At 37.9% G+C, this 20,417-nt stretch overlaps 1 protein-coding gene across 1 annotated transcript in view; it reads right to left on the reverse strand.

The window, feature by feature from the left end:
- The window catches only part of PIGN (phosphatidylinositol glycan anchor biosynthesis class N), a 112,895-nt gene that overhangs the window by 29,389 nt on the left and 63,089 nt on the right, over window positions 1–20,417 (reverse strand). The window contains exons 14-20 of the mRNA XM_085299596.1: window positions 19,315–19,497; window positions 15,134–15,270; window positions 13,992–14,091; window positions 13,774–13,866; window positions 12,133–12,224; window positions 7,812–7,923; window positions 1,620–1,728 (exon numbers count right to left, since the gene is read on the reverse strand). Coding sequence (XP_085155722.1) covers window positions 1,620–1,728; window positions 7,812–7,923; window positions 12,133–12,224; window positions 13,774–13,866; window positions 13,992–14,091; window positions 15,134–15,270; window positions 19,315–19,497 — 826 coding nt within the window. The remainder of the gene's footprint in view (window positions 1–1,619; window positions 1,729–7,811; window positions 7,924–12,132; window positions 12,225–13,773; window positions 13,867–13,991; window positions 14,092–15,133; window positions 15,271–19,314; window positions 19,498–20,417) is intronic.

Below are 20,417 nucleotides of genomic sequence, written 5' to 3' on the forward strand. Positions count from 1 at the left end.
TCTTTCCAAGAGGAGTATCGAGGRTACCCTGTTAGATGCCTAAGTCTTGACCTGCCTTGCTCTGCTGCTTCAACAAATTACGTAAAGCCACTTCAATAAGTGCCTAAAGCTCCTACCTTGTATATCATACTTAATACAAATGATTACTTGTAGTTCGAAAGATTTTGCTAAAATATTCGACACCACTGTGGCAGCAAGTAGAGTTTTCAGGTCCATAGAGTTTATTTCAGTTTTAGCTTTAATTTTAGCATAAAAATATAACCCATAGCAAAGAGAATTTCTAATATACCTTTTCCTTAACTCTAGACTTCTCTGACTGCCCAAGACATTTCTTAGCTGAAAAATATTCTTCTCTCACCCTTACACAGGGGAAAAAAACAAAAAACAAAAAAACCCACTAACCTTTACCCTCAATTCCTATCATAGTAAGCCAAGCAGGGTATTATTGACTTCCATGGCTTTTCAAACTGCAAGGAATTCATCCACACAGAGATCACCATTTAGCTTAGCAGGCTATGAAGAGTCAGAGAGGATGATGCTGCTACAAAATGCTTCAAAGAAAACTACTTCAGAAAGAGARCCCTCCTCACATGCACATTAATCACATTCAGTTATACTAATCTTAAACTTGTTTCCTCAAACCAAAGTAAGATTGCTAAAGCTAACAAAGTTAACTCTGCTTAAGTTACAGCAATGCCACTGCTACMAGAATGTATATAAGGCATCCAAGTAGCTAGATAACAAGAGTCATAATTCAGCCATTAAAAACAGTTTAAATTCCTAGTTTTTAATTTCAGCAGAGATACTATGAAATCATAAATGGGATATGCTTAGGTCTAAATTTCACACATTCCAAAATTAATCAGGGATAAAGAATGTGTAATATTTTCTGATGGARCCCTACAAAACTATTTTATAACTGAAATACTAAAGGTTTTCTTTTACTGTATTCCATAGTTTCAATGATAATTGTCATTTGCTCTGTTTAATTACCCTTAGATTTTAATTTTAGAATGGTGAAAAATCCATAGTTTTACTTTTTTCTTTAATAGTAAGTTTCTAACAGATATCAAACCTGTATCAATATCATCAGATCACAAATATTTTGTACAGCAGCTCTGAACAGCATGTCAATACCGCAAGYTTGTCTGCCATCAGCTGCAGCTTCAGTCTTTATTGAAATGTAGGAACAATCTTTTTCTCATTTCCCTGTGTTTAACTGGTTTGCTTAAAGAATTGCCCTACTCTGGCTTCAAATGAAGCAAAAATGGAATTTGTACCATTATATCGCTAAAAGGGATCTTTGAGATATTCGGAACATTCAAAACAAAAGATAAGGCTACTTGAAAATCAAAGTGGTCCACTTTTTATTATAAACTTACAAAGGAGTAATGCTTTAGAAGAATCTTTATTACATTCATTAGGAAAAAAAACTCACCTAGAAAAGAAGGATGGTGAACACATTTAAGAACAAACAGGAATAAAATAAAGGAAAAYGTGCAAAAGTGAGTAAGATGTTAATACAAAGCCTGCCCCCCATCTTCATCTCCTCAGAAAAAAAACAAACCTCCCAAAATCCAACTATTAGCATACAGGTTTGGGAGAGGTGAAGATCTTACCTAGAGTTGTCCAGCTAATAATTTGATTGAATACTGGCAATCCCTGTTTGTTCTGAAGACTGTTATGTGTGCTGTTCACAACATATGTTGAAAGTGCAATGCTCAACATCTAGAAAGAAGAAATCAGACAACGAAACACATAAGTAACAGGTGGATCTCTGCCATCCTGTACTATACATGTAAATTGTTTTTTCAGAGTTGTACAAACTTCTCATCTGAGTCAACATAAGGGAAAGGGAATGGAAATGCCTGARGAAACTGTTATGCAAGTCAAAAATTCCTAGTTTTTTAAAAAATTGCTTAAAACTTTTTTCTAGACTTTTTTTTAAATCATTTAAACATATGTCCTGGATCACCAACCTGAAATGCAATGCCTTTTGTCAATAGTAACTCCTTAAACACTCACGTAAAGCAGAGAAATGACAGGCCCCAAATTTTTGTTTTTACCAACACCTTCCAAAGCCTTCAAGTAAGTTGCCTTTGTGCTAGCTTTTTTTGACACACACACACAAGTATTTCATATTTGTTAGATACTGCAAGAATTCAGCAACAAATCAGGGCTCAACAAGGAACTTTTTTTATAACCCCCCCTTCTTTATAACCTAACCATACCCCTCACACATCTCTCCCCAGTCCTTTTCTTTAAAAAAAAAAAAAAAAAAAAAAAGAGAGAGAGTGAGAGGGAGAAAAAGAAAAGAAGAAGAAACTCAGCAAATGACCTAACAAGCTGCAGAGATCAGAAAGGCAGAAGAGTCCTTGTTTGAATGGCAACCACAAGGAACCTGCAGAACCACCGGCTTCTCCGTGGGATCAGGTATGGGGTGAAGAGGAAGGCAAGTAAAGCCTCTCCTGCCAGAGGAGGTAGCAGCAGTAGGGCAGACTGGAGGTGAATTTTAACAATTGGAAAGAAGCTGCAGTTTTAGCAGCTTGTTCACATGAACTGGCCTGAACCATCTCAAGCACAGTCAAGAGACAGCAATCAGTCTTCAGACAGCTACAAAATAACTCCAGGAAAATTATTCTGTGAATCAGGTATTTTTGAAAAAAGCAGACAATTATCCAAGAAAATGCTTCAGCCCCAGTTTTCAATTACTGCTATTTATTCACAACTTTGCAAATTCCCCTAAGAGGCAAATCAGGCATGCACAGCACTTTGCAAACATGTAATTTGAAATGGCATTACAAGATATAATTGTGCTTGTGGCTTTATCAGTGCAAAGCAACTAGACACTGTTCGCAGCCCTCACTTTTTAATATTTGAATAGCTGCCATTTCATCTCCACACGCAGTGACATCTAGTGGTATCTGCACAGAGAACAAGCTTCACAGCATCCTCTCATGCCCTGATTTCAGAGGCGGTCAGTATCTGTTGGTTTTATTTAATTTCAAGCCACAAGAATACACAAGCTGTATTTGTGCATAACATCAATAAGCTATAAGTTGAAGAATTAACCTCCAAAAACTCAGGGGATTAGCTCAATTAGGCTGCTGGTGTTTAGTTGGGAAGTCTTTGCTGTATTCAGGCCAGACCCCTCTCCCTTTTGATACTTCTTTTCAACCTATTTGAGTGATTGTGAGTTCTGACAATCCCACTGCAATGCCCTCATCACTAGTGAAGTCATGTTGCACTCACTGAGTCATCTCCCCAAACATATCTCATACCTCTGAGATACTCTGTTTTAAGATTCATGATGACCTGGGCACATCAGAAAACCTGACTTACTACTGTCAGATTTATGCTAGGATCCTGGGAGGGCCACAGCCATCTGCTTCCAAGGCTYACCTGATTGTAACTTAGCAACAATTTGGAAATGTAAACCAAGGACTTCCAAATCTGTCTTCTTGCCCTCTACCACCTCCCTTGAGGCAATCCCACAGATTATTCTTGGACAGCCTCTTGGACTGCCAGCCTCTAAAAAATGATCAGTTGTAGGCCACAGCCAGAAAGAAGAAACCAAGAGTGACATCTACAGTCCCACCACCTCTTTGCCAGCAGCTCAGGCTCTGAGCTCTGCTAAGCACCTACCATGCTAATAACCCACAGAGAAAAAGGTATCAGATCCAGCACCATTAACTGGACTATATACACAGCAGGTTCAAAATACTTCTCCTGTGTCCTCATTCCATGGGTTTGACATGGATTCCCACTGTGGCCCAGCATTAACAACCAACAGGAACAGCAGCTTTTTTGGAAGTACTACAGAAATCAGACATCATCTATGAAACTGCTTGGAAATGGCTAGATAAATGGATGCTTACTCCAGCAAAAAAATTAAGTTGTACAGTAAACACTGCTGCTATCTGGCTGGCTATCTCCACCATTCCTGAAGCTTTAACGACTTTTCAAAGATAGAAGTGACATTAACTAAAAGACAATGCTTGCTCTCCTTGCCACAGCACACAAAATCAGCTAAAAGTGATATTCTTGCTTTAATGATATTTAAAAAGAGAGAGAAACTGTTGGCAATTTTCAGAAACTATGGGGGATTAATTAGTATCTTCTGCCTCAAGCAACAATGACTTGTATCAAAACTACAAAAGCAGGTCTAAGCATAATTGAAGTTATTGTAACAGAAGTGTTGGTGCAAATACAAAGAAGTTATTTCAGTTTTCATTTTTACTTTTTCTGTCTCCATTTCCCTTTCGCTGAAATTTATTTTAATCATTTTCTTCAGTTGTTGGACTTTTTTTTGTTTCTTTAAGGTTAAACATGTGTTGGAAATCTGTAACGTGTAGGTACAAAAACCAACAAACAAATTAATAGTCTACAAATCTATTGATCTAAGAGACCATTTACAATTCATATGCTTTTGCCAAGCTGTAAGCCCTGGTACATCCTTGGAGAAACCAACACAAAAATACAGTTCAAGACGGGACGTGAGGGAACTGTCTTCTCTGTGGAGCATTAGATGCAAGCTGCCATTATTGTTCCCTACCCAGAGAGTCTCTGTCAGCTGTGAAAAAGCTGGTGGCATCTTTCATTCACCTTACCACAAATGACAAGCATTCTCCAGCAGGCTCAAACAGCGAAGTGAGATATTGCTGTTTCTCTCCACTGTCACATCTCATTATAAATCTCCTTAAGGATGGAGGTGGAGCTCTGACACATACAGTATGGAGAAAGAACGGATATTTGTATTTGTTATTAATGCTGGGCCGTCCTACAATTTCTCTTAATGCCCTGGACCCTTAGTAGCCCTTAAATTTCATTCTCGGGAAACTAAGCTGTAAGCACAGAGAATGTCCACGCCACAAAAAAACCCCAAATTATTAGTGAATGAAGTCCACTTCCTGGGTTTCCACTGAAATCTCAGCAAGAAGGTACAGAAACAGAGTATATAGAAAATAGAAGAGACATGATGTGAGAAAACAGGCTTGGGAATTATTTGGATCTCCTGTGGTGCAATCACCTAAACTGCTTCAGCAGGGGCACTATCTAAGTGCTGCCATTCCAAACAGCAACAGGGTATGAAAGCCTAAAAGAATCGCTATATTGCCAAAATGCTCAACCAAAACTCTGGTTTCCTTTTGTCCCTAATGGGACAAGCTTTGTTCCTTACCAGGCAAGGTGAGGTGGTGATATCAAGGTGAGATACCGAAGTATCTTCACTGCTGGCTAGTTCTCAGATGGAAAAGAAAGCCCACTTGGGCAAGAGAGCAGAAAATAGTTGTCTTCTGACGAAAGGAAAATTCCTCACAAGCACTACAAAGAGTCTAGGCTATGCACAGGCCCTCTCTTTCTCTGAAAAAGAATCTGAAAAGGGAAGTGTCACTATTCAGGTGTAATTCAAAAATAGTTTGTGGAAAAAAAAAAAAAACTCAGGCAACTAGAAAGAATTACTTGAGTCTTCAGAAAATAGTTATCTGATTTCTTGTATAAAAGTGTATCTCACTCCAAGTAAGCAGATGGAAAAACCTGAGGTCCTATGAAATGAAATATTCAAAAGAGGATGCTTGCACACAGACACTGCCAAAATGAAGAGAGAAAGGATTTTAAAAAAGGAGCTGGGGCATCCCAATCACAGAAGTTTAGCCAAATCAACAGTTCCTTTCCCTGAAAGATAGTAAAAAAGCAAGAATCAATAGAGATTCCTACTCCACTGTGTTAGTCAAAGGTTTTTGTCCTAGCTGAACCTATAGAAGGGTTTGGATTGGCAAAGAAAATCCTAAGACACACCATTAAGACCATTGATGAAGAGGAGACATGTTTTGCCTTCTACTTCAGTCAATATTTGCCAGGAAAATGACACACAAAGAAGAAGAAACTGTAGCAAATCTGCTCTCTTCTCATTCCCCAGAACAAAAACCTCAAACAACCAATCTCATCTTTTCCTGTCTAGGGAGGAACCACGTATCAAAGTGTAACTTTGAATGACCGCCTCCTAACAGGACGTATCAAGGAGGTGGGAGAACTATTTTTAAGAATCCCCTTATCATATGCAGAGCAGGAACTTGATCGTGTGCGTTCACATATATGGATGTCAGCACCCTGATCACTATCATTGCAAAATAGGTATGTATTGTCTGATGAGAAGTTTCATCTTCGCCTTAAGCCTGCCCAGCAGCTATGYATCAAAACTCATGTGTTCAAAATGCTCCAAATCAGCATTTTTGAAGCACTGGTCCCATTGAGAACTCCAGCCCAAAAGGAAGAGAGAGAACAAGCAAACTGCATTTTCCAAAAATAGTAGTAATCTTCTAGCAAACATCATCTTTCAGCATTCTCATATGTTTCAGAGCAAATATAAAAAAAGTGTTTATTTAAACCCTGAAGAAAAGCTCTTCATTCAAGCACACATGTGATGCCTCTGTAATATTCCTTCCCTTCTGCTYGAAGTCTCAGATACTCTGCCTTCCCGTCTTTCCTCCACCCAGAAGATAAATGGGCAGGCTCCATGATTTTCATTCCTACAAAAAATTTTGAAACAAAAATCCAATAGAGACTATTGTGTCACCTATCACCATTACATACCACTACTGTGAAATATACCTTGCTACAGGAGCAACTGGAGGATTCTTATAATCTTAATGTTTGGGAGAGAAAAGAAGATGTTTATTCCTGAACAAGCAGATAGATTTTTTTTTTCCCTAATTTAGTATCTCATGGCTCACAGAATTTCCTGACTCTCTAAAACTGGCTCAAGAATAATCTGTCATGTCTTTTACCCTTTAACTACATGTTTATTCCTACAAGATCCTCACCCCCCGCAAGTAAGCCCCTACACAAAGTTACATTTCTAGCTGCTGAGATTCTGTAGCAGATGCTTTCAGGTGTTCCAGTGAGGAACCCACTGCTGACAGTATCTTCAGCGTGTATTGTCTGTTTTAAATGTTTAAGAAAGGCATGGACATCTCTTTTCCAAAGTTAAGCCAGAAAAGTTAACAGGAACAACCACATTATAAATGTGTATGCACACAGGTGAGGCATTACAAGCATTCGTTTTTCTTTCCTCTTCTCCTCTTAACAAATTTGATCTCTGCCTCTAAATCATTGATATAATGAATGCACTGCTTAGCTCAATAAGAAATTCCAACATATAGTAAGTCATAATTGCTAAAGCATTTAAGAAACATTGGTCCTGAAGGAAAACCATTATCCCGTAACAAGTTTAAAAAACTGAGGAAGCAGACAAGCAAATTATTATTACAATTTCAAAAGCTCTCTAGAACTTAATTAGCACTTAGTATGAAAAAGATCTACCTACTTCAGGAGGCTATAAAGGAAAATCTCAGTGCACCTTCAAAAGGAGATTTAAACAACAAAAAAGCAGCTCTGTATCATTTTCATGTGGTCCTTAACTGCCACCCAGAAACAATAAAGAAACCCCTGAACAAGCAAGCATGCCCTTGGCCCACGTGTAAAACTTCCACAAAGGTCACTGGAATTTATATAAACAGACTGAAGGCAGGACAAACCCTCAGACTTTCAGAGTAGAGCATCAGAATGTGTATGCACAGCTATGGATTAGTACACGTAACTATAAACAGGATGTGTTGCATCTGGCAACACAACACTACTATTTTTAAAAGTGCATATTACCAAGAGCATACAGACTTCTTGAAAGAAGTAGTCAAGGGTCTTAGCAACAATCATTTTCTTCTTGAAAACTGTAACCATGGTAGGAATGGATTCTTAGAGAGTACATGTGCAAAAACTCATCAATGCTCAATTATTGAAAAGTAGCAACTGACCTGATAAAACTGTACTTTCAGATCTTCGTTATTCATGTATTTATTTTTGCTTTTACAAAGAGATGCCATGGAGGAGCAAGAGATCAGAAGAGTCAGCAAACCAGTTGCTATTCTGTAAAAACAAACGAAAGAACAATAAAATCCTACAAAGTATTAAGAAAAACTTCCAAAACAGTAAGTTTTCACAGGAATGCTCTTCATTCAGATGAAATAATGCATTACACTTCAAGAAACTTTGAAATTCAGTTTTGGAAAAATAAAATTCAGGAGGTTTTGTTYGTTTRTTTGTTTGTTTTTTAAACAAGCTTGTCATCTACTTATTGGGGATTATGCTCTTTCCATGGTAGAGGCAAAAAAAATACATCTTGGCCATGTGACTTTTCTGTTACTGAATCAGCTCCTACTATTTTTAGCCACTTTCAATTACCTTCAAACAACAATTTGAATGAAATAAAGTGGTCAGTGAACTAAAGTTAATGGTTTCAAGGTTTGTCATCTAACAGTGAAATTGTCTTTAAAATACACTATGCATTTTTTTAGTAATGGTGGTATAACAGTATGATTAACAGGAAGACTGTCAGTCATCAGGTAATCATAGAAAGAATACTGGATTGGCATTACTGAAAGAAATCTGCTAATTATTATACTGTTCCAAAATAATGAATATGATTCACACTAATACTACCCATGATTACCTCCCTTCAGTCATCAAACAGAGGAACAGTAAAGGTAGCTTTTGCATTCACTTCTGTCATGGYTGTAAAACTGGATAGGCATTTTTGCTCAGTGGGCACTCAGTGGAGATGCYAAGGGAAAAGCGGAAGTGAAGACTGCCCAGTTCGACTTGGCATCTCCACTGAGCAAAAACGCCAAACCATGACTGCTCCACTCATTGTGTTGTCTCAGGCATAACAAAAATACGTACAAAGACTCCATACTCATTAAAGAAAGGTTGCTCAGATTAGTTTTCTGGTAATACATTTGTGGGCTACCCAACTACACAATAGTTGAGGTTGGAAGGGATCTCAGGAGATCATCTAATCCAATCCCTTTGCTCAAAGAAGGGTCAGCAAAAGCAGATTGCCCAGGGCATTGCCCAGTCAGCTTTTTGAATATCTCCAAGGATGGAGACTCTACATCCTCTCTGGGCAACCTGTTCCAGTGTTTGACCACTCTCATAGTAAAAGATTTTCTTGTTTTTAAATGGAATTTCAATTTGTGCCCATGGTCACTTGTCCTGTCCATAGATACCACTAAGAGTCTGGCTCCAACTCTGGCTTCTTTATTTCCTCCCAACATGTATTTATATGCACTGATAATATTCTCATTTTCCAGACTAAATAAACCCACCTCTCAGTGTTTATCTATATGTGAGATTCTCTAGTCCCTTAACCATTTCTACAGCCCTCCACTGGACTTGTCCCAGAAAGTCCATGTTCCTCTCGCACTGTGGAGCTCAGAACTGGCTATAGCACTCCAGGTGTGGTCTCATCAGGCTGAAGAAAGGGAAAGGACCACCTCCCTCCACCTGCTGGCAATGCTCTGCCTAATGCAGTGCAGGATGCTGTTGGTCATCTTTGCTGCAAGGGTTCACTGCTGACTCACATTTAGCCTTCTGTCTACCAAGACCCCCATATCCTTTTTTGCAAAGTTGTTTTCCAGCCAGTCTGTCACCATCCTATACTTGTGCATGAGATTATTCCTCCCCAAGCATAGGACTTTGAAATTCCCTTTGTTGAACTTCATGAGGTTCCTCCCTGCGCATTTCTTCAGCCTGCTGAGGCTCCTCTAAATGTCACWCCTCCCAGTTTTGGATTATCTGCAAACTTGCTGAGTGTGCACTCAGTCCCATCATTTAGGTCATTTTTGAAAAGGGTAAAAAGTATTGCCCCCAGTATTGACCCCTGAGTTAGGGCTTCCAGTTGGACTTTGTGCCACTGACCACAATCCTCTGAGCCTGGCAGTTCAGCCAATTTTCAAGTCACCTCAGCATCCACTTCACTAGCCCATACTTCATCAGTCTTTGAGGATATTACAGAAGACAGAGTCAAAAGGCTCAATAAAGTCAAGATAAACAATATACACTGCTTTTCATTCTCTGAGCCAGCTGTCTCATCATAGAAGGCTACTAGGTTGGTTAAACATGATTTCCTCTTTGTAAATCCTTATTGACTGCTTCCAAACACCTTCTTGTCCTTCCTGTGTTTGTAAATGCTTTCCATTGCTCCATCACCTTCCCAGGGATTGACTGGGAAGGCTGGGGGGCTGACTATTCTGTGGTTCCCCATATCCTCCCTCTTACCCTTCTCAAAGGAGTGACATCCGCTTTCTTCCAGTCCTCAGGAACCTCTCACCATTGCTACAACCTTTCAAAAATTAAGAGTGGCCTTGCAATGAGAGTGGCCATCTCCCTAAACACTTGTAGATGCAGTCTATCAGGACCTTTACTGAAGGCTGGTCTTAGCAGTAAAGATTAAGGTGAAATAGGCATTGGCACCTTGACTTTTTCCATGACTTTTGTCACCAGGTCTCCTATTCCCTTCAGCAGCAGGCCCACATTTTCGCTAGCCTTCCTTCTGCTGCTTGTAGGAGCCCTTCTGGATGCCCTCCATACCATCCCAGATTCAGCTCCAGATGGGCTTCAGCTTTTCCAATTCCACCTCTTGCATATTCAGTGTTTCTATATTCCTCTTGGGTTATCTGACTCTGCTTCCATCTGTTGTATGCTTTCTTTTTGTGCTTGAGTTTAATCAGCAGCTCCTTGTTCATCCCATGCAAGTTTTATTAACATACTGAAGAAGCCCTGACCTGACACAGTGCTATTACATGTGCTCAAGAGCACATGTAATAAATAAGCTTGTTTCTTACTGGCACTATAATTACTCTCTCCTATATTTTGTCTTCCAGCATCTCCTTATCTCCAATATCCCAAAGTGTTACACATTTTATTTCTTTATATACGTGTGTGTGTGTGTGTGTGTGTGTGTGTAAATACATATATAAAATGGTTGCTTCAAGTCTTTTCAACTTCAGAACTCCCTTGACAAAATTCAGACAGGCATAAACAGTTTCAGATGTACAACGTTGCTTTAGAAGGTGGGAAGGTATATAGTGAGGGTAAACCTGAATGTAAAGAAATGTTGGTGAAGATGACTTGTAGGTAATTTAATTCCAGTTTGGTTTCTAAGTTTTACTCATATGCTCTAAGGAATAAACAAGCTCAATTTGGACCAGTAGAAACATATACACGTCCATAAACAACAAGACGACAGCAATAAGGCCAAAAATCAATCTCTTCTATGAGTATAACATGCCCAAACATCAAGACGAGGAATGGCTTGCAACAGACAGATTTAAATCACAGTGAAAAACGTCAAGGCATAATGTCAATGCTTTTGAAAATATCTGGGCTCATAATCCTATTTGCAATCATATATCACTGCTCTAATCCTATAGTTTATTGAGGATCAGCCACTCTGGCTCTGTTGGGGCACAGCATCTTTTGTCAGACAGAAGAAGGAAGTGCTGTAGTTTAGGTCAATTCAAGTCTTTCTGGAGTAGATACAATAATACCATTAGCCTCCTTCAGGCCAAACCAGATTGCAATGAAATAAGAAAAAGGACTTGCATGATAAGAGAGTAACTCACAAGAGGAAAGGGAGAGGTGATGAACGCGCACTAGGAAAAAAAAGCAAATTGTTAACTGTCGAACAATCAGAAAAGCAACATCAGGAAGCAGAGAGAATGTACAAAAGAGAAGCAAAAGTAGAAAGACAAGACACAAAGGAGACAAGGAGGAAGAAGGGAGTTCTTCCTATCTTATTCACTCACTTTCTTGAATAACTCATTAGTTAGCGTTATTCAAAGACAAATTATTCAAAATTAGATGGGGGAATTCAGAAAGATGCTGTCAAAGGAAACTGCTTTTGAATAAGTGTTCTTATTCGCATATGTCAGTGCTATTTACCACGTTTGCACCCCAGTGAAAAGCCTGCTTTAATAGCGACCCTTATTTTCATGTACAATTTGCAAATTTTTATATTGAGAGAAATGTTTCCATCCACAAGAAATTACAGAATAATGCAAAGAGCAAAGGGATGTGACTTTCTTTGAAGCACTGCTGGAAAATTAGAAGTCTATTCTCATTCACATTAGTGAATAACTGAGGCCTCTATAATCATGCTATTTAAATTCCAAATTTCAATACCTGTCTCAGTCAGCTTTCAATAATACAATTCTTCACATATATCAAAACTCAGCCTAAAATTGTGAATATCAAAGAGGGAAATAAAAAATTTAAAGAACAAGATGAGATGCTTACACCAGAGGAATGTTTGGTTCTCTTCCTACAACAGGCATTAAAGGAAATATTGCCAGAAGCACACACAGAAGAATCCACATCAATGCTGTTGTCTAAAACAAACAAACAAATGGGATTTTTTGAGGTCATGTGAACAGACACTTGTCTGCATGGAACTACTAACAGCTACTAGCATCCCCCACAGACACCTCCCCCCCCGCATCTATCAAGAATAAAATAAACTGAAAAAAGGGCACAAGATCATCTGTATCAGAGCATTTCAATTCAATTCAGAAAAGAATCTCATTTAAACAGATGTCAAAATCCTATCAAAGACAATAAGAATTAAAGCTAAGCTTGTACTTAAAAGCACTTTCTCAAAGCACGGCCTTCACACACGTTGCAATCATCAGAGAGCTGATGAGTAACCTTAAGAAGAAAGGAAAAAAACTGTAATCTCATCAGAAGTTTGCTGCAGCTAACAAATCAACTATTCTCTTCTAATATAGTAACATTTTCCAGTCTTTGAATCTGAAGGCCATTTGATTTAACTACAATAATCATCTAATTAATTTTCTGAATTCTATCTTCGCTACGGGAAAACAAAGCAGCCCAACAACAACAAAAAGTATCTTATTCTAAATAAAGAATAAAGAGTAACCTTATTTAAAATTTTCAAACTCAACTCCAATTCTAGTGCCTGAAAAGAAATGTTTGGTGTCACAAAATCTCTTCTGTGTCTACCTAGTTTTAGACAAGAGAAAGATCCTGGATTGATCAAATACAATTAAAAAAGGGAAATAACCAAATAAAAACCTTCCTCTCAACAGTTCTTGCAGAGCGAGGCTTAGCAATTTGACTCCATTATTATTTTTTAAATTAAAATGTTAGTTTTACCCCAGATCTCTAGGTTTTAGGTATCCTGTGAAACAACAGAGGTTTGAATAAACTAACAGAACAACCATCTCACATATTATAGGTTGTGCCACTTCACATCCATATGTAGGAAAAAGAGCGTAGCAAGCTGCCTCTGAGGGACAACGTATGCCATTTGACCGAACACAACTGAAAAATGCTTATTGCTTCTTTATTGTCTTCAACACTGTTTTTTTAATAAATGATCATATTTATTAAATGAGGGCATTTTCTCCAATCATGGATGTCAACATTTTTGTCACTGTGACAATCTGATAAGTGACATGTATTTCATAGATTTTAAGTATTTTTTTTTTTTAGTTATGATGTCAAACATTAACAAAAAAAACAAAACTGATAGCCCTGATAGCTAACTGATAGATATCCTGAAACAAGGACAGAAGCATGATAAGCCTAGCCAAGACACTGGATTTCAGACTAGCCTGTCAGATTCAGATTATTCTTGCCTAAATGCACTGTTGACTACAATCCATAACAACTGTCAGTCAAAGTGTCAATCGCATCAGCAGATTTTATTCTTAAGCATTGTCGTTACTTATCTTGTATAAAACTGATCAATTCAGATCATACTGCACCCTCTTGCCTTACTACATGTTCATCAGACAGATCTGTTTAAGAATATGACTAAGAATCAGAAGCTGGAAAGACATCAGTCCCAATATTCTGAGATGCAATCAGCTGTCTGTCATTTAAAATGTTTTTTTTTTTAGCAAAGCAATACAGTACCTTTGCTTGAATCCACAGCTGTGTGATAACTGGCCAGCCAGCAAAGACAAGAAGGCCAACAGTAAGTGTAGAACGGTAGAAAAAGCTGAAAACCTATTAAAAAAAATAAATAAATCCAACAGAATACTGAAAAACAAACACACTAATAAGACTTACAATTCCTCAAATGGATAAACGCAATGAAATACTTTGTTAATACATATGAATAAAATACTTACTAGTATTTCAATCCCCAGTGCACAAACCAATAGGAATCCCATGGACTGGCCAATAGGAAGTGACAGAAGGTTTGCAGCAAGGTCTTGAATAACATGAAGTCTGTTTAAAATGATGGCACAAGATAATTAGTATTTTAGCAGCACAAAAATAGCATAGTAGTTCATCCCCTTAGAAGGGGTCAGACCATGAGCAATGATTTAAGTATTGCTGCTTCTATCTGCACCTAGGAAGCAGACTAGGTGATTGCTTGAGACCCTTTCTGCTTGATTTTATTTGATTAAAAAAAAGGCAATAAAACCTTACAGGTTTCTTTCCCTCCTATTTTTGGTTCATCTTCCCTAGTTTTGGACAAGCCTCATATTACTCTTTATTCAAATTTTCTCTTATTTTATGAACATATTTGGTTATGCTGTTTAATGTCCATAACCGATAAAACATTCAAAAGAAAACACTCCCCAGTTAGCTTTTCCCACTACTTTATGAGGCAGCTCATTATTTAACTGCAGTTGGTCTCATCTTCCCAAATAATACTTATTTGCTATTTACAGAATTGCCAGTAGATTAGATAAGCAATAGCAATTAGAAAACACCCAATATTTTTGGATTTAGAGTATTAAAGTAAAAGTAGAAGGAACCAAGATATGTTTCTTTCATTATCAGAGCACAATACTGAACATAACTGGTGCATATTCTCCAAAAGCACTTGGAGTTCAGAAGACTTGACACTTCACAGGATCAGACTATTTTAAAAATTATTTAAGGAAAGGAACAACTTGTCTCATTTAACAAAAAAAAAAAGTCAGCTGCCACAAGTATTTGCCCAAGGTTTTAGCATCCTTTCYGTTACGAAACTGAAGTACTGAAAACATTTTGTCTTGGAAAGACATTAATTAATTTTTGCTAATAGAGAAGACATTATCTAGAATTTGGTAGCTATATCAGTCAGTTTGAGACTGTTCTACACACCAAATGAAATGTAAACCAGAGCATCCCAGAATGTCTCAGGAAATAATTCATGAATTTTATTAAAATTTTATCTAACAATTTTTCTCCCACTCYTTGGGAATAATTTAGTTGTCAACAAAAGGAAACAGATATGGTTCATAAAACATTCTTTGTAAAACTTGTAGTCTTTACTTACTCTTTCACAACTGCATACCATGCTGCCACTGGCAATAGACAGTATATGTAATATGTCCAAGGACTTGTTTGAATCAACAGGAAGAAAGCTATTATCATTCCAACAAATGCAAAACCATACAAAAGAATAGTAGATTCCTGAAAAACAAATGGTTAGACTGAAACAACAGTAAAATGGTTTAAACTACACAATATTTTCCACTTGTTAGTTACACCATAAAGCAAATTCCATTCTAACACAGCCACTCAAACTGCCTTGTGTATGTGCACACACTGCTTCCAGCTAGAGAGAAAATTAATGGTAGAATTTAGAAATCTAATCCTAAATAAGTCTCCACACAGAGTCCCGCTGCTGCAAACTACACAAGCAAAGTATGCTTGTACAATCTGGAAAATCCATGCATGTAACATAATTTAATTTCAACAGATATTTAAAATCCAGTGGAAGTCAGAGGTGCTAAAAGTCGGGGGGGAGGGGAAGGGGATTCTTTTACATTTAGATACTAAGTACAGACTAGGAGCGTAACTTTGTAAGTTTATGGCATTATAGTCAAAACACTTAATGAAAATTCCACTAGCACACTTTTCTTCCTCCCCCTCGAGCCACTTATAAGAGAAATAATTAAATTAAATATAACGCATTAATGCCTTGGAATAAAAAAACTCTTTGCAGGATTTAGGGACAGATTTTAAGAAGTTTCCTTGGGACAGCAGGCACTCTCACTTGCCCTGCACTGGTGTACCACAGCTAGCCAACYGAGCTGTTTGGCCAGGCAGTGCCCCGTCTGCCCCATCCTCCTGAAGGAGGCTCGCCACCAACCACCCACAGCTAAACACTACTGAAGCTGCTCCTGATCCCACCGCAGTCTCCAGCCGAGCGGATTAAGCTAAACTAGTCCTGATGTCAGTCTGCTGCCAATGAACTGAAGGTGAAAACGAGGTCGACCATGTAGGAGCTGCTGTGTGAGCCAACCCCATCCYGTCTGCCGCGAAGACGGGGCGATGGCTGAAGAAGTGTGGCTGAAGAAGCTCCAGGCAGTAGTTGCCTCAGCCATCAATCCTACACCCTCACTGCACGCAAACTGGAGCCTTGAAGTTTTGTGTGAGAGCTTTCTTAAATCGTGAAGGAATGCCACATTTGCATTGGTCCACTGACACCAACTTTGTAAATGTTTGCGATGTTAAGCCCTGCTGCAGTTCAAAAGATGCCAAACCGTGCTAGAGATGCAGAGAAGAGATAGYCTTACTCAAAAGAACATACAACTTCCATATGCAACAGAGGACTAGAGCAGAGAGATGCACTAAAAGGTTCCCAGACAAAAATAGCCTAGTTATTATATTTAATCCTAAGATACAAAGCCAGGTTTGGACTTCACTAAAAAAGAAATAAAACAAAATAAAGACTTCTGTGAGATTAGAACATTCTTCCTACCACGTACTAACATAAGCATCATCTCAAACTGTGAGCTGTAAGGAGGAATATCAAAAAGAGATATGCAAGTCTTAAAATGGATGCTTTCAAGCAAACAGGCTAATCCTTAATATGGCATCAGTTAACAGCAATATCTCATTTGCACAAAGGRGAACATTAAAGAGACATTCTGCATTTGCCTTTTACCTGACCATTGAACCACTCCTAATTTAGGAACRTATGGGTATCGAAGCATCACTAGTGAGGGAAAAAATATGTACAGATTTTAAATAAACATTTTTATCTTTATGGTTTGCAGCCTGATATAGCAAAGGCAGCCTCAGTAACTGAAGTCTTCAGTGTTATGTGTAGTTAATGACTGAAGAAACTATTTTCTTCTGTATGGCATTTCTGTTTCTTTGAAGGAGTTAATTCGACAAATATGCAACTATGTTGTATAAGCTGAGTTGACAGACATTCAATTAGCAGGTCACACAGATAGGTTATCATTTTTTCTGTTCTTCTCCCCACACTGTAATTGATATAAAGCTGCCTTGATCTAAACTGACAGCAAGTATAAGTTCTAAATGATTTTTAAAATAGAATTTCTGGTAAGATATGCCATTAAAGAAAGATAAAGTATGTCATACTGAAAGCTGACCTAATCCAATTTTAGTCTATTCGTTTTAAATTTTACATTTGCTGACATACAGACAGGATGAAAAATTTATGGATATTATATGAACACAATATAATCTGTCACAGAATGAGTAAACTCATACAATCAACCTTTTATTCCATATAGAAATATAAATATTATAGAATCCGATAGTTAGTCACGCACTAAAGATGGAAGTCAGATCTGCATTTTCTGTGAATGCTTAAAAATAGATTAAAAGTTTGGACCAATTGAAAGAACACACTACTTTAAAAGAACAAAAAAATTCTTCATAAGCAGTGTAAGAAGCCAAAAACTTTTGTAGAGGACATGTGCGGGATATGCATTTTCATTATTCAAAGGCTCCTACCAGATTCTATAAGGCTGTGCTTTGCAGAAGACTTTTTTTTAATGGTAGATCAATTTCACTGAAAAATTCTTTAACTAGCTTCAATATTAGCTATAAACCAAATAACTTCCATATAAGAAGTATTAGTCTCGCATTGTGATTTCCAAAGTATTTAGGAGCACTAAAAGTAAAATGGCTTCTATGGAAAAAGGCTTGTTACTACAACCAGGGAAAGAGAAATCTGTAGACAAGGAACATAAGAAACCTCACTTTCTTCTACAGTATCACAGGCATAAATATTTTCTTCAACAGAAAGAAAGTATATATCCAATTATTTTAGAAATGAAAACCTGGCATTGATTAAAAATTCAAAATTTTTGCTTATTGATTGACCAAAATACAAGGTTTTTGTTTAATGTTGTTATTAATATCCCCAATACTCAGTCTATTTCTTATGATTATTTTGTTCACATCTAACGTAACAAGCATCTTAAATTATTTCTTCTCAGTTATTTGATGAAAGAAAACATAAGTCATGCAGTGTAGCATTTATGAATATTTTTCCATTCCAATTTTGTTTCATYATTTTCATTAAAGGCCAAGAATATCTCATTTCAGCCAGTAGTAAAATCCTCAAGATAGCATGATAAGAATTTTCTCAGAGTAATTTACTGAAGGTAGTAAAGATGCTAAGTGAGTGCTCATTCTCATTTACAATACCTAATGAAACAACTCCTTTTATTCTGAAACAAATTCTTKAAGTTGGAATGTTTTTTCTTCCCTTAAGGCTTTAATCTTCCTCTGGTGAAATGTTAGCTTTTTTCCTGTTTAGTTTTGAGGTATCTCTCTGATGAATGATTGAAAGAAAAATGAATTTCTTAGGATTTTATACTTTGTGAAAAATCAAACCATAATAATCTTGCCAAAAAGAGCTTCCTTCATCTTTGATGTCTTCTGCTGCACTCTGCAAGCAAGGGAGCAAGCTGATCTGTGAAACCACAGTTCACCTTTCTATTAGAATAGGTTATACATTTWAAAAATGCCATGATGGAACTGCTCAGCTTCAGAAGACTGATTTTAGACTGCCACAGAGTACAGGAACAGAAGAATTTACATGCAAACACTTTTTGGCCGTATAATAAAGGACAAAAATTAAAACAGAAGCTTTAAGTCTATATTAGTAGCACCCTTTGTTCCAAATAGTGCCAACCATACCACAATTAATGCCAAAAMCAGACTTCTGCTTAAAGACGGCCTCTCTTAAAGTTTTACATTACTATGTTTGTTTGTATTTGCATTAACATTTAGCAAAATGCAAAAGGATGGGGAAAACAACAGTGATCCAGATATGGGTGGGAAGAAATTGTGAGGAAGGAATTCTTCAGATAAGAGCTAGGATGGAAAGTCATGAGAGCTTGAGATTACCTGTACCTTTTGTTGCAAAAAAATCATGTTTTGACTCTGATCCAAAACCATCCCGTTGTTCAGCATTTACCCCCTCCAATGTACAGTACCCACTTGAAGACAGTATTGCATATTTAGACGTGCACTGCTTAGGAATACGGATCCTAATTAATGAACCRAACGAAGAGTGACACTACGCAGCATTAGTGCGGCTAGAAAGCTTCAGAGCTTGCCGATTTCCACATGAAGTCAAAAGAACTGGGCATTGTAAGGTGTACAACGCGCTCTCCACCGCTGAAAGACTGTGTTACATATAACGCTGAAAACTGATAACAAAATCACTGCATGTTTCTGACCTACCTTATCGTGACTTTGGGCTGTCTTAGTCAGATTAGTATGGGTCTTGATAATCACCAAAATCACATAAGCTGTCCAGCCCACAAAACCCATTGCGATACTTAGGCCCAGGAATAATCTGTCGTAAGAATGGTAGTAAGACAGGCCTTCCAAAGCAAGGTTAATCAGGGTTTTGCACAGAGATACCTACAGACAGATAAAACACACAAGCAGGAGTTTAAAATACTGCAAGCTCCACTCCACAAATACATCTGACAGTCACCAGAGTTCAAGTAGCTTTGCCACTCTTGGCACATGTGCTCTCTGTGCATTCAAGTAAAGCATTTTGGCCAGCAGCTGCTGCTGGCATAAACACTATGCTGCTTTGGGCTCCCATGGGATGTGATTTCAATTGTCACTTGGCTCTTCTGCCACCAACAGAGGAAGGATGTCAGATCATCAGAGTGACACAGGCAGCACATCTTGAATGACACCTAATATACAGTAAGCTGCTTGTTTTTCCAATGAGCATTTGGCCACACATTTTCCAGCAGGAGTGACCCACAAAGCAGCTCTGCACCTCTGAAGGCAGACATTTAAATAGCAGGAGGATTAGAAATGAGGTTGAAACTTGATTGCTTTCCATGGCCTGAAATATCCTCTCCTTGGCAGGATGCTATCCACTTCAGCAGCAGCAAGTACTTCCAGCACCTTGCCTAAGCACGAGAAGTAATTTCAGAGACTGAACTGGAGCGCTACGTTCACACCCAAAAGAGCTGCTTTGAGCTCCTGAGACATAAGTCATTTGGACACAAGAAGGGCTGTGCTGATCTAACCACAGGTCCCTCAGCTCAGCATCTTTTTCCCATTAGGAACCATTTGGGAAACACTAGAAAGACCATGGCTTTCCCACAGTGAGGGTCATTCCTTAAACACAGATGTGCTGACACCTGTGATTTCCTCAAAGGTGGGAAACTCAGCTGTACAACTTGATCATAGTTAGCACTCTCACTAAAAACAAGAATAGGACCAAGAAAAGTATAACAAGAAGTTGAACATACACGATAATGCTTCCTATGTGTATCCAGGTATCAACTATGTGTGTGGGGCGGGGTTTTTAATTATTG

This window comes from Rhea americana, unplaced genomic scaffold (assembly GCF_003343005.1).
Source record: "Rhea americana isolate MKP2758 unplaced genomic scaffold, rheAme1 scaffold_150, whole genome shotgun sequence".
In the NCBI taxonomy this organism is placed as follows: domain Eukaryota; kingdom Metazoa; phylum Chordata; class Aves; order Rheiformes; family Rheidae; genus Rhea; species Rhea americana.